We start from the raw sequence: 14247 nt of genomic DNA on the forward strand, positions 1-14247 counted from the left end.
CCTCTGATCTGGCAGACTCACTAAACACAAATGCTTTGTTTGTAAATTATGTCTGAGTGTTGGAGTGTGCCCCTGTAAATTTAAAAATAAAAATTGTGACGTCTGGTTTGTTTAATATAAGGAATTTAAAATGATTTATACTTTTACTTTTGATACTTAAGTATATTTTAGCAATTGCATTTAATTTTTGATACTTAGGTACATTCAAAACCAAATACTTGTAGACTTTTCCTGAAGTAGTATTTTACTGGGTGACTTTCACTTGTGTCATTTTCTACTAAGGTAACTTTACTTTTACTCAAGTATGAAAATTGGGTACTTTTTCCAACACTGTGAACCAACTTACCGATTGAATTCCAACCCAACAGACATATGAATAATATGGTTATTTGTGTATCACTTAGAACCTTGAAAGTGTTGAAAGATATTGTGTTATTTTCCAGATGCAGCTGTGTATTGATGGCAGAAGGTTATGTCATGTATCATTCCATTTGCTCGGTTTGTTTTTATGCTCGTGACTCTGCACCTTCCGTCTTTTCCTGTTGCTGTCTCTGGGATCGTTTTGGAGGCACTGACACATCCTGTTCCTCGGAATATGAGGAAGCTTTCCCAGGGGGGGGATGTATGTCTGAGGGAGAAGATAACCATGAGACCTCCCCTCCTCTTATCCCTCCAGGAAGGGTGAAGGGAGATATCTGGAATAATGATATTCCCTGTGGTGGGTCTTACACATCATCCATTCATCAAACCTGCCATATGTCAATCCCAAGTCAAATGGATGAAACTTTTGCCCTTTTGGTCCATATCTTTAAAGTAAATTAAATTCAATATGGTTTTATTAATCCCTTGAGAGGCAATTTAGAGGGCAATCTCGAAACTCAAGAGCACATACACTTCATTGGAAAGTATTGAGACCCCTTAACTTTTCTACATTTTGTTACTTTTGTCTGTAGAGCTCCGAGACAGGATTAAGTCGAGGCACAGATCTGGGTACCAAAAAATGCTTGCAACATTGAAGGTCCCCAAGAACACAGTGGCCTCCATCATTTTTAAAAGGAGAAGGGAGAAGTTTGGAACTACCTAGAGCTGAGCAATAGGGGTAGAAGGGCCTTGGTCAGGGAGGTGACCAAGAACACGATAGTCACTTTGACAGAGCTCCAGAGTTCCTCTGTGGAGATGGGAGAACCTTCCAGAAGGACAACCATCTCTGCAGCACTCTACCAATCAGGCTTTTATGGTAGAGTGGCCAGACAGAGGCCACTCCTTAGTAAAAGGCACATGACAACCTGCTTGGAGTTTGTCAAAAGGCACCTAAAGGACACAGACCATGAGAAACAAGATTCTCTAGTCTGATGAAACCAAGATTGAACTCTTTTAGCCTGAATGCCAAGCGTCACGTCTGGAGGAAAACTGCCACCATCCCTACGGTTAAGCATGGTGGTGGCAGCATCATGCTGTGGGGATGTTTATCAGAGGCAAGGACTGTGAAACTAGTCAGGATTGAGGGAAAGATGAACAGAGCAAAGTACAGAGAGATCCTAAGCACACAGCCAATACAATGTAGGAGTGGCTTCGGGACAAGTCTCTGAATGTCCTTGAGTGGCCCAGCCAGTGCCCGTACTTGAACCCGATCGAACATCTGTGAAGAGACCTGAAAATAGCTGTGCAGTGAGGCTCCCCATCAAACCTGACATAACTTGAGAGGATCTGCAGAGAAGCATTGGAGAAACTCCAAAAATACAGGTGTGCCAAGCTTGTAGCGTCATTCCCAAGAAGACTCAACACTGTAATCGCTGCCTAAGGTGCTTCAACAAAGTACTGAGTAAAAGGTTTGTATAATTATGTAAATGTGATATTTCAAATTTGCAGCAATTTCTAAAAACCTGTTTTTGCTTTGTCATTATGGTGTATTGTCTGTAATTGATGAGAGAATAATCTATTTTAGAATAAGGCTGTAATGGAACAAAATGTGAAAAAGGTCAAGGGGTCTGATTACTTTACAAATGCACTGTATTTTCGAGATACATATGATACATAAGTCTGTGTAACCAAAAATGTATAATTAATCAAATCCCACTCCGATACACACATGTTTTAGTGAGGAAAGCGTTAAGTCTGCTAGCTCACTCTCTCTGCCTTGGCTGGCTGTGCAGTAAGGACACTAAGTAGCAGATGTTCACCTGGCAAAGGAAGATTATTTTGCACACACACACACACACACACACACACACACACACACACACACACACACACACACACACACACACACACACACACACACACAAACCTGATCGTCTGTCTTTGAGAGATCCATCTCCTCCAGGTTTTTGAATTAGAAGTTGGACTGTGTTTTTTGTTAACCTTCCAATCTCCCTCCAGATTAGTGCTTCACAAACAGCTGTCATGAGTTGTGACAGGTTAATCAATACGGGGCTGAAATGAGAGGAGCACATGAGGGGCTTGGCCTCTCAGATCTATGTCCCCACGAAACCCCACTTTTCACACTAGACCTAAGAATGCTACACACTAACAACAACATAAAATAGCTAACACTGTCTCTTTTAACTCTTTATATCAAACAGATACTGGAATTTCTATGGGCTAGAGCCTTATGGGCCACAACCTTGTGAAAACCAAAAGACATGAGGTATAGTTTTTCTTTTGGAATTCTACATAGCCTATAGCAAATTAACCTGATAATCTTCATGCCATTTGCTTTATAAGTAGGCTTTAAAAAAATAACACAACTCAATACTCACATACCCACAATCCCCTTGGTCAGCTATTTCCCTTTGGAGCCTTGCAGCCCATGGCAACCTACAATACTCACTACAAAACATTCATTATTTATTGGCTGACACAGTCCTCATGGAGTTGGTGATGCCATACCCCACAGTCTCACCTGAATACACCTGAGCTGTGAGTAGCAGTGTACCTGATGTCCTGTTTGAATTCAAGTCAGTACAATACCTCAGTTGTTATATTTTTTTCTGTGCTGTCCTTTCAACATTGAGTATTTGTGTTTGTGTTTGAGTCAGGGCTAGACACGTCTCATTGTGGATCATTTCCTTCTCCCTTGACTGGAGCAGATGGAGATGATAGTCCAACACAGAGGTCAGTGGGAAACCGTCACTCCGTCTTTCTAAAAACGGTGCCATTAGACTGACTGACAACTCAGTCAAGTGCTTCTGGCTCAGCTAATAATATCTTGTAATTAGAGTGAATATTCAGCACCATCAGTGAATGTACGGCATCTACTTGTAGCATGCACTGCACTATAGGTAGATGACAGATGAAGGCAACACAAGCCTAATCATATTCACATACAATACATGAAATGACTCTAGTGTCACAAGTGCATGACCATATACTGCATTAACATTGTTCTGATCCCATGTAGTGACGTGAAATCTCTCTGCTGTGAAATGTTGCTTTCCAATTTCAACATGGAGGGACACTCATGTCCTTGACACCCAGTTTGACAATCTGTGCACCACTGAAATGCCTACGCTGTTATGCATTCCAGCTTGTGATCTGAAACATGTTACAGTGCCGTACCATACCGTGAATTCTGCATAGCTTGAAACGCGATGTAATTATTGTAGCACTTCAAATTGTGTTTTTTTTTTCACGTACACAAACAGGTCATCTATCTATTTGTCCTTTTATATCATCATTCTCTTCAAACATTCATTGTTTCACACATCTGTTAGATGAATCAACTGGTGTAGGTGTGTTAGATCTAACAGTTCCTCATCACTCGCGTCACTATAGCTTGCACGCACAAGCACGGCTGCAAGCCAAGCACACACACACAGTAGGAATCAGAGATCCAAATGTGCAGGGAATCTGTTTTATAGGAGTCACACACACACTTCATGTTCTCATGTTCACATAATAGCTCATTTACCTTGCCCCATTACTTGTGCAGTGTTCTACACTGTATGATTTCATTTTTGGCTATCTACTCTTTGGTTTACATCTAATCGAGACCAAAATATGAATAATCCTGTGTAGGATTTGCTTCAGCAATGTGGAGATATAAAATACCTGTGTTAATCCAACACATTCTGTTTACGTATCGAACTGCTTTTCACAATAATCAGACAATTATCGGTCAGTGCCACTGTTACCAAGGTTATGTTGTTTATTCTGGTGCCAATGGAGACCATTTCCAGTGGCTGCACCTAATCCAGTCTAATGCCAAAGTATCACAGAGGTCTGTTAGGGTGAATGGCAAGCAATAACAATGACTACAGACATATATCTGTTTGTTTTCGTTTGTGTGTGTGTGTGTGTGTGTGTGTGTGTGTGTGTGTGTGTGTGTGTGTGTGTGTGTGTGTGTGTGTGTGTGTGTGTGTGTGTGTGCGTGTGAATGCATGTGTGCGTGTGCATTGGGGTTATTGAGTGTGTGTGTGGGTGGATATGTGTGTTGTTGTCTGTGTGTGGGGCTATGGTTGCCAAGAGAGACGGTGGGCAGGTTTGTGTGGGTTTGTAGCTAGTGTTTGTAGAGCTAATCATTATGCATAACATTAGCATTATAATACTGTATACATTACATTACTGCTGTTAAACAATGTTTCAGCATGATTTTATTTTATTTTATTTCACCTTTATTTAACCAGGTAGGCCAGTTGAGAACAAGTTCTCATTTGCAACTGCGACCTGGCCAAGATAAAGCATAGCAGTGTGAGCAGACAACACAGAGTTACACATGGAATAAACAATTAACAAGTCAATAACACAGTAGAAAACAAAGGGGGGAGTCTATATACAATGTGTGCAAAAGGCATGAGGAGGTAGGCGAATAATTACAATTTTGCAGATTAACACTGGAGTGATAAATGATCAGATGGTCATGTACAGGTAGAGATATTGGTGTGCAAAAGAGCAAGTAAATAAATAAAAACAGTATGGGGATGAGGTAGGTGAAAATGGGTGGGCTATTTACCAATAGACTATGTACAGCAGCAGCGATCGGTTAGCTGCTCAGATAGCTGATGTTTGAAGTTGGTGAGGGAGATAAAAGTCTCCAACTTCAGCGATTTTGCAATTCGTTCCAGTCACAGGCAGCAGAGTACTGGAACGAAAGGCGGCCAAATGAGGTGTTGGCTTTAGGGATGATCAGTGAGATACACCTGCTGGAGCGCGTGCTACGGATGGGTGTTGCCATCGTGACCAGTGAACTGAGATAAGGCGGAGCTTTACCTAGCATGGACTTGTAGATGACCTGGAGCCAGTGGGTCTGGCGACGAATATGTAACGAGGGCCAGCCGACCAGAGCATACAGGTCGCAGTGGTGGGTGGTATAAGGTGCTTTAGTGACAAAACGGATGGCACTGTGATAGACTGCATCCAGTTTGCTGAGTAGAGTGTTGGAAGCCATTTTGTAGATGACATCGCCGAAGTCGAGGATCGGAAGGATAGTCAGTTTTACTAGGGTAAGCTTGGCGGCGTGAGTGAAGGAGGCTTTGTTGCGGAATAGAAAGCCGACTCTTGATTTGATTTTCGATTGGAGATGTTTGATATGAGTCTGGAAGGAGAGTTTGCAGTCTAGCCAGACACCTAGGTACTTATAGATGTCCACATATTCAAGGTCGGAACCATCCAGGGTGGTGATGCTAGTCGGGCATGCGGGTGCAGGCAGCGATCGGTTGAAAAGCATGCATTTGGTTTTACTAGCGTTTAAGAGCAGTTGGAGGCCACGGAAGGAGTGTTGTATGGCATTGAAGCTTGTTTGGAGGTTAGATAGCACAGTGTCCAATGACGGGCCGAAAGTATATAAAATGGTGTCGTCTGCGTAGAGGTGGATCAGGGAATCGCCCGCAGCAAGAGCAACGTCATTGATATATACAGAGAAAAGAGTCGGCCCGAGAATTGAACCCTGTGGCACCCCCATAGAGACTGCCAGAGGACCGGACAGCATGCCCTCCGATTTGACACACTGAACTCTGTCTGCAAAGTAATTGGTGAACCAGGCAAGGCAGTCATCAGAAAAACCGAGGCTACTGAGTCTGCCGATAAGAATATGGTGATTGACAGAGTCGAAAGCCTTGGCAAGGTCAATGAAGACGGCTGCACAGTACTGTCTTTTATCGATGGCGGTTATGATATCGTTTAGTACCTTGAGTGTTGCTGAGGTGCACCCGTGACCGGCTCGGAAACCAGATTGCACAGCGGAGAAGGTACGGTGGGATTCGAGATGGTCAGATGATCATTAGTTAGTGAATCTCTAAGTAATGGTTTTAGCCACAATACATTGTAGGTTGCCATTTATTGTTATGAATCTTGCCCTGGAGGCAGAACTGAGTGATTTGCACTAGATGGGCCTGCTTCCAAGTCAAAATTTGCTATATCGTAAACATTCATGAAATCGAAAATGTGCTTTTTTGGTATTAATTTAAGGTTAGGCATAAGGGTTAGCAGTTTGGTTAAGATCAGGGTTAAGGTTAGGTTTAAAATCAGATTTAATGACTTTGTGGCTATGCTAGCTAGTGGCTTCCAGGTAAATGCCAACCAATAAATGCCAACCTGCCCATACATTACCTAAGTCTACTCACTCCTGTCCCTCTGAGGTCACCGTACACAAGTTATGATCTGGTTCACATCCTATGCAAATATCGTTCTTATATCTTTATATAAACTATCCTCATGCCAGTTCCTACAAGACAAAATGGCGCTGGAAGAAATGGCAGCAGTTTTACAGGCGCCCAACCAATTGTGCTATTTATGTGTTTTTTTCACCGTATTTTACGGCAAAAAAGAGCTTCTGGATATCAGGACAGCGATCACTCACCTCGGATTAGACAAAGATTTTTTTCAACAAGCAAGACGCACAGGATATTCTCCAAACACCCGACAGGGCCAACATCCCAGTTACTTGCAAGAGGAAGCGACGCAGGTACAGAGGACAAAGAGCCAGATGCCTGGTGAGGACCCAGAAAAGACGAGTGGGAAAGCTGCCGTTACCGTCAATACTACTCGCCAACATGCAATCATTGGACAATAAACTAGATGAAGTACGATCACGAATATCCTACCAACGGGACATCAAAAACTGTAATAACCTATGTTCCACGGAATCGTGGCTGAATGACGACATGGATATTCAGCTAGCGGGATATACTCTGCACAAGGAAGATAAAACAGTGCACTCCGGTAAGATGAGGGGGGCGGTCTGTGCATATTTGTAAACAACAGCTGGTGCACGAAATCTAAGGAAGTCTCTAGATTGTGCTTGACTGAAGTAGAGTATATTGCGATAAATTGCAGGTCACACTACTTGCCTAGAGAGTTTTCAGCTATACTTTTTCTGGCTATTTATTTAGCACCACAGGCAGATGCTGGCACTAAGACCGCACTCAGTCAGCTGTATAAGGAAATAAGCAAACAGGAAACCACTCACCCAGAGGTGGCGCTCCTATTGGCCGGAGACTTTAATGCAGGGAAACATAAATCAGTTCTACCAAATTTCTATCGACATGTTAAATGTGCAACCAGAGGGGGAAAAAAATCAAGTTCACCAGTACTCCACACACAGAGACGCGTACAAAGCTCTCCCTCGCCCTCCATTTGGTAAATCCATCCACAACTCCATCTTCCTGATTCCTGCTTACAAGCAAAGATTTAAGCAGGAAGCACCAGTGACTCGGCCTATAAAAAAGTGGTCAGATGAAGCAGGTGCTAAACTACAGGACTGTTTTGCTATCATAGACTGGAACATGTTTCCGGGATTCTTCCGATGGCATTGAGGAGTACACCACATCAGGCACTGGCTTTATCAATAAGTGCATCAAGGACGTCGTCCCCACAGTGACTGTACGTACATACCCCAACTAGAAGCCATGGAATACAGGCAACAGTCGCACTAAGCTAAAGGGTAGAGCTGCCACTTTCAAGGTGCGGGACTCTAACCCGGAAGCTTACAAGAAATCCTGCTATGCCCTGCGACGAACCATCAAACAGGCAAAGCATCAATAGAGGGCTAAGATTGAATCATACTACACAGGCTCCGATGCTCATCTTACGTGGCAGGCCCCGCAAACTATTACATACTACAAAGGGAAGCACAGCCGCGAGCTGCCCAGTGACACGAGCCTACCAGACGAGCTAAGTCACTTCTATGCTCGCTTCGAGGCGAGCAAAACTGAGGCATGCATAAGAGCATCAGCTGTTCCGGACGACTGTGTGATCACGCAGAATTTCATTCTTGTGCAAATGCCAGCATCCATTTGATATCCCTTTAAATGTGAACAAGGGAAAGAAGTGATTTATCCGCAGATCAAAACTGCATTTAGCAGACAATCAGGCAGAGCCCCAGCTAGTTGGCTCCCTGCTGTGTCCCTCTGATCTGTTCTTCACAAAAAAGTTGAGGTTTAAATATCAGCCCTTATTGACACGTTGGCCCAACATCTCCATAAATAATCACTGGGCTGTTCTCCACACTACTGTGCCGATGATGGAGATGTTGATAATTCCTTAACGTTATGGATGAGTTCTGGCCAGCTGAATAGGAGAAAGTTGAAGCATGGTGGCAAATGCATGAACAACAAAAAATGTCCTGACTGATTCACTTGTAGGAAAGATCACTTCGTTCTGTTCATTTTAATTGATTGACATTTGGAGGGGAAGCGGTGTTGATCAATGGGGGAGAGGGATGGCGGAGAGGGTTTGGCTCAGGTGAATTGAAAACGTTTCCTTCCTGATTGTCCCTAGATGGGTTCCTCTTTAAATTGAAACTCAATACTTAATTATCCAATAAATCATTGATTATATTCAATTGGATTGAGTTTCATTACTATCACTTTGAAAGATGTGGCCATTGAGATTTTGGTGTAACCTACTAGAATATAGTAGCTTGATCATCAATCATCAAGCTTTTTTATTGAAGCTATTAAGAGACTATCACCATTAAAAAAATGTTAATTGGGAAGTAACAAGATTATGTCAAGACCAATAGGGTTAGACAGAACCTCCTCTAGTCATCAGTACACCACATCAGGGGTGCAACTTTGGTTTTAAAAGTGGGGGTCGGATAAACACTCCAAACAGCCTACCCGACCGCTTGGAGAATTCTGAATTCTGAACCAAGACTAATTTCCAGTTCGCAAATGGAGATATATTAACTCATAAGGCTTAAGAGTTAGTTTGGGGAATCTTCATGTCCCAAAATAAAGTTCACTCAAACATGGTAAATACTCCCAAATCAAACACTGGCCCTTTGAGACAATACCTAAAGTAAACTTAAGTACTGGGGAATATATTATTCAACCAGGGCAGACAGAGCTTCAAACCTTATCATATTGGGGTTATGTTCTGGCTGGTCTAATGACCGCAACAGAGCTTTGGCTCCTTCAAGATCTCTCTCTCACCCATTTGAATACCACTGCATAGCCTTTGTGCTGCTGCTGCTGCTCTAATTGCAGCTCTTGGAGCATTGGCCACTACAACCCACAAGTTGAAGCTGAGGTGGGAGGTGTGTGAGCACCTGAGGGGTGTGCAACTGCAGTCAATTAAGTCACTGTGGAGAGCTGCCATACCTAGCCACCAGATGGGGACAAAAGCAGGGCTTTCCCATCCCTACACGCCTCGTGTCCTCGCACACCTCCGACCGAAGCTCCAACCTGTGGGTTGTAGTGCCCAATGCCCCTAGAGCATTCTCGCTTGAGGGCAATCTGACCCAAAGCCATTGAGGTACACCCCTGGACCTAGAGGGTCATACATCAAAGGCTGGTATTCAGCCTCACCCTGGTTCACCCTCTTCATGGGTCGGGGTTACTGCCATTTTCTGTGAGACACAAATGATAACTAGTTATTGAGAGGGAGGAGCTTCTCACCTCCATGCGTCTGTGCCTCCTCACCAGCCTTCCTATTCTCAATGAATGCCCAGCAGGTGTCCTCCTTGAGCAGCTTGACTTCATCCAATTGGGGCTTAGGGTTTCTGCAGAGTCTTGTTCTATCGTCACAGAACTGTTCTTTTTTAGCGCAAGGCTCTTTTCCTTAACAGATTATTTTGCTTTATCACCTCCTTCAACCTACTTCTCAGAGTAGAGCAGGTGTCTTCAACCTTTTCTTGCCCAGGGATCGCCTCCCAGGCAGCGACCCAGGAATCCCCCATCATATGTAAGCAAAGAAAACATTTTCATGTCTTGTCTTATCATCAGGTGAATGATAATGGAACATTCCCTTGTTGACGGGCAACAATTGCTCCTTCCATTTCGCTCTATCCTGTGGCACGCGGCAAGGCTGTTCACTCTCTACTCTGTTATTTGCCTTGTCATTGGAGCCTGTTGCCTAGACAGTCCGCCAATCCACTATTCACAAACCAATCATTATACAGGACACCAAGGATTACATCTACATATATGCGGACAATATACTGCTAATCCCCCAAAACACCCAGCATTCTCTCCCTCATATTTTTGACATCTTTAATGAATTAAGCCAAATTTCAGGCAATGAAATCAATTGGGTCAAGTCTGCCCTTTTAACTATAATTGATATGGGAGATTATCCAATGGTAACACTTGGTACCCCTGTAGTAAAACAGTTTAGATACCTGGGAGATGATATCCACCCACAATCCAATCCATAGTTGACCCTGCAAAGGCAAAAAAGCGGCCAAAGCCTTCCAAATTTGTGGTATTATTTCTGGTAATTTGTTCTCCGCCCTCTCTCCACATGGTTTGGTCGAGATGCTCAGGTTGCTTGGCGTCCCATAGAGGAGTGCCTAGTATATTTGCACAGGATCTGGTCAACTCCAACGTCTCCTTGAGATACTCCCCAAAACAATTTGGCGCCTTAATAACACAGTCCTCTCTATGTAAGGGACCACCGAAAATTTATCCAAAACCAATTGGCACAATCACGTATTATATATACTCACATACTATATCCTTCCACTGGTGGAGCGACAAGGCTGTACATATATTAGCTGATGTTCCTTGATGAGGGAGGGCTCCGTGTATTTCAGGATTTACAAACAACTTTTAATTTACCGGGCAAATCCTTCTTCTTTTATTTACAGCTTCACTTCGCCATGCGAGCTTATGGTGTTTTGAGAACCAGCCTAAACCCAGGGGACTGGTTTCTGGCAAATAATAATAAACAAGGCAAATAATTAGTAGGAAAACCTTTTGTCATGATTGTGATGTCACCGGATTGAGTTTAGAAGCATTATAACTTTAGCCATAACTTTTGTTTTTGATGCGATTCCAACAGGGTTTTAATTTTTTTTAAATTCCTCTGTGGTTGATGCAAGTAACATAGATTTACATATAAATATATTAATTGGCAATATTAATATCCTCAAAGATAAATGTAGTAAAAAACAGATTAGGAATATTGTTTGTGATACTACACTTCCCTCAGCAAGATTTTTTTGGTTAAATATCTATGGCGATATATACAAAGGAGGAAAGCATGGAACATTCCTGTCAAATATTTTATCAGTAACAAGGTTAAGGAAGTTTCATTTAAAATGGTAAATATCATTTATCCTGTCAAACATGTTTTGGAAAGATTCAAGCTGAATATTGACTATATTTTGTGATTTCTGTAGAATGGAGAAGGAGACCATCTATCATTTGTTTTTTTTAATCTGTATTTATAGTAGAATTTTTGGGATTAAAATACATAACTTTGTTACAAAGAAAACAGGACAAGTTGTACAATTTAATGGTACTGATGTAATGATTTATTTCAGAAATTCTGACATTGATAAAGATGTAGTATATTTAATTCAACTGCTAATAATATTTGGTCAACTTCATATTCACAAATGCATATGGTCTAATTCTTCACTTTATAAATGAATTCAAACAATATGGCACTACTTTAACTAAAATGAAAAACAAAATGGCAATTAAAACTTGTATTATTAATTAATATTATTTATTTGCTTAGGATTCCTGGCAATGTAAATCGTTTGTATGTATTCTTGTTTGCATTCCTCTTTTGTTAGTTGATATTTGTTTGTTAACTTTTTTTATTTTTTTATTTAAAAAAACTTTAGCCAGCTAACTAAGATTGAGGTGACCACTGTATATAGCTAACATTACACACTTTGCGAGTAACAGTGATGGCAACATTACCATTTCTCTAAAGTAAATTTGACACCATCATAAAATAGCAAAGTGGTTTCCTACTAATTATTTGCCGACTTTAGCAACGTCACTATATTTAGATGACTCTCTAAGTTTGTGTAATTTAGAAAAAACAGCAGAGGTGGGACCAAGTCATTGTTTTACAAGTCACAAGTAAGTCTCAAGTCAAGACAGGCAAGTCCGAGTCAAGTCTCAAGTCAAGACCGTCAAGTATCAAGTCCTAAACTTTGAGTTTTGAGTCTGAAACAAGTCATAATGTGCTCTTCATCAAATGTAATACCATTTCATATTTTTAAAAGGGAGTAATAGTTAGTATATAACATTTACTCAAATCATGAACACTTTTAAAAATAACTACCGTGGGGAGAACAAGTATTTGATACACTGACGATTTTGCAGGTTTTCCTACTTACAAAGCATGTTGAGGTCTGTCATTTTTTATCATAGGTACACTTCAACTATGGGAGACGGAATCTAAACCAAAAATCCAGAAAATCACATTGTATGAAGTAATTCATTTGCATTTTATTGCATGACATAAGTATTCGATACATCAGAAAAGCAGAACTTAATATTTGGTACAGAAACCTTTGTTTGCAATTACAGAGATCAACGTTTCCTGTAGTTCTTGACCAGGTTTGCACACACTGCAGCAGGGATTTTGGCCCACTCCTCCATACAGACCTTCTTCAGATCCTTCAGGTTTCGGGGCTGTCGCTGGACAATACGGACTTTCAGCTCCTTCCAAAGATGTTCTATTGGGTTCAGGTCTGGAGACTGGCTAGGCCACTCCAGGACCTTGAAATGCTTCTTACGGAGCCACGCCTTAGTTGCCCTGGCTGTGTATTTCGGTTCGTTGTCATGCTGGAAGACCCAGCCACAACCCATCTTCAATGCTCTTACTGAGGGAAGGAGGTTGTTGGCCAAGATCTCGCAATACATGGCCACATCCATCCTCCCCTCAATACGGTGCAGTCGTCCTGTCCCCTTTGCAGAAAAGCATCCCCAGAGAATTATGTTTCCACCTCCATGTTTCATGGTTGGGATGGTGTTCTTGGGGTTGTACTCATCCTTCTTCTTCCTTCAAACACGGCGAGTGGAGTTTAGACCAAAAAGCTCCCATTCCTCCTCTGGATCATTCAGATGGTCATTGGCAAACTTCAGACGGGTCTGGACATGCGCTGGCTTGAGCAGGGGGACCTTGCGTGCCCTGCAGGATTTTAACCCATGACGGCGTAGTGTGTTACTAATGGTTTTCTTTGAGACTATAGTCCCAGCTCTCTTCAGGTCATTGACCAGGTCCTGCCATGTAGTTCTGGGCTGATTCCTCACCTTCCTCATGATCATTGATGCCCCACGAGGTGAGATCTTGCATGGAGCCCCAGACCGAGGGTGATTGACCGTCATCTTGAACTTCTTCCATTTTTTAATAATTGCACTAACAGTTGTTGCCTTCTCACCAAGCTGCTTGCCTATTGTCCTGTAGCCCATCCCAGCCTTGTGCAGGTCTACAATTTTATCCCTGATGTCCTTACACAGCTCTCTGGTCTTGGCCATTGTGGAGATGTTGGAGTCTGTTTGATTGAGTGTGTGGACAGGGGTCTTTTATACAGGTAATGAGTTCAAACAGGTGAAGTTAATACAGGTAATGAGTGGAGAACAGGAGGGGTTCTTAAAGAAAACCTAACAGGTCTGTGAGAGACGGAATTCTTACTGGTTGGTAGATGAACAAATACTTATGTCATGCAATAAAATGCTAATTAATTACTTCAAAATCATACAATGGGATTTTCTGGATTTTTGTTTTAGATTCTGTCTCTCACAGTTGAAGTGTACCTATGATAAAAAAATTACAGACTTCTACATGCTTTGTAAGTAGGAAAACCTGCAAAATCGGCAGTGTATCAAATACTTGTTCTCCCCATTGTATATATTTATTACTTTCCATATAAATATGATATATCCATGGAAATACATGGGTAGCCATGAGAAAGACTAGTGAGAAAGCCCGTAGTGATGGACTATTGAGGATCGCTATGGGGCGCAATCGGGCAATGTAGGCTTGTACACAATCACCCAACCTTAACACACACACACACTCTCTGTGTGGTTGCAGTATTACAGTAGGCTAACATATGTCAAT

At 42.1% G+C, this 14247-nt stretch overlaps 1 protein-coding gene across 2 annotated transcripts in view; it reads left to right on the forward strand.

The window, feature by feature from the left end:
• The first annotated feature begins 2853 nt into the window (after positions 1-2853).
• The window catches only part of LOC112218095 (spermatogenesis-associated protein 7), a 61478-nt gene continuing 50084 nt past the window's right edge, over positions 2854-14247 (forward strand). Inside the window, exons 1-2 of one of the 2 annotated variants that reach the window (XM_024378694.1) lie at positions 2854-2919; positions 3039-3114. In XM_024378694.1, coding sequence (XP_024234462.1) covers positions 3090-3114 — 25 coding nt within the window. In that variant the 5' untranslated portion in view covers positions 2854-2919; positions 3039-3089. The other variant, XM_024378695.1, reaches the window with a different exon arrangement.

This window comes from Oncorhynchus tshawytscha, linkage group LG18, assembly GCF_018296145.1.
Source record: "Oncorhynchus tshawytscha isolate Ot180627B linkage group LG18, Otsh_v2.0, whole genome shotgun sequence".
Taxonomy (NCBI): Eukaryota; Metazoa; Chordata; class Actinopteri; order Salmoniformes; family Salmonidae; genus Oncorhynchus; species Oncorhynchus tshawytscha.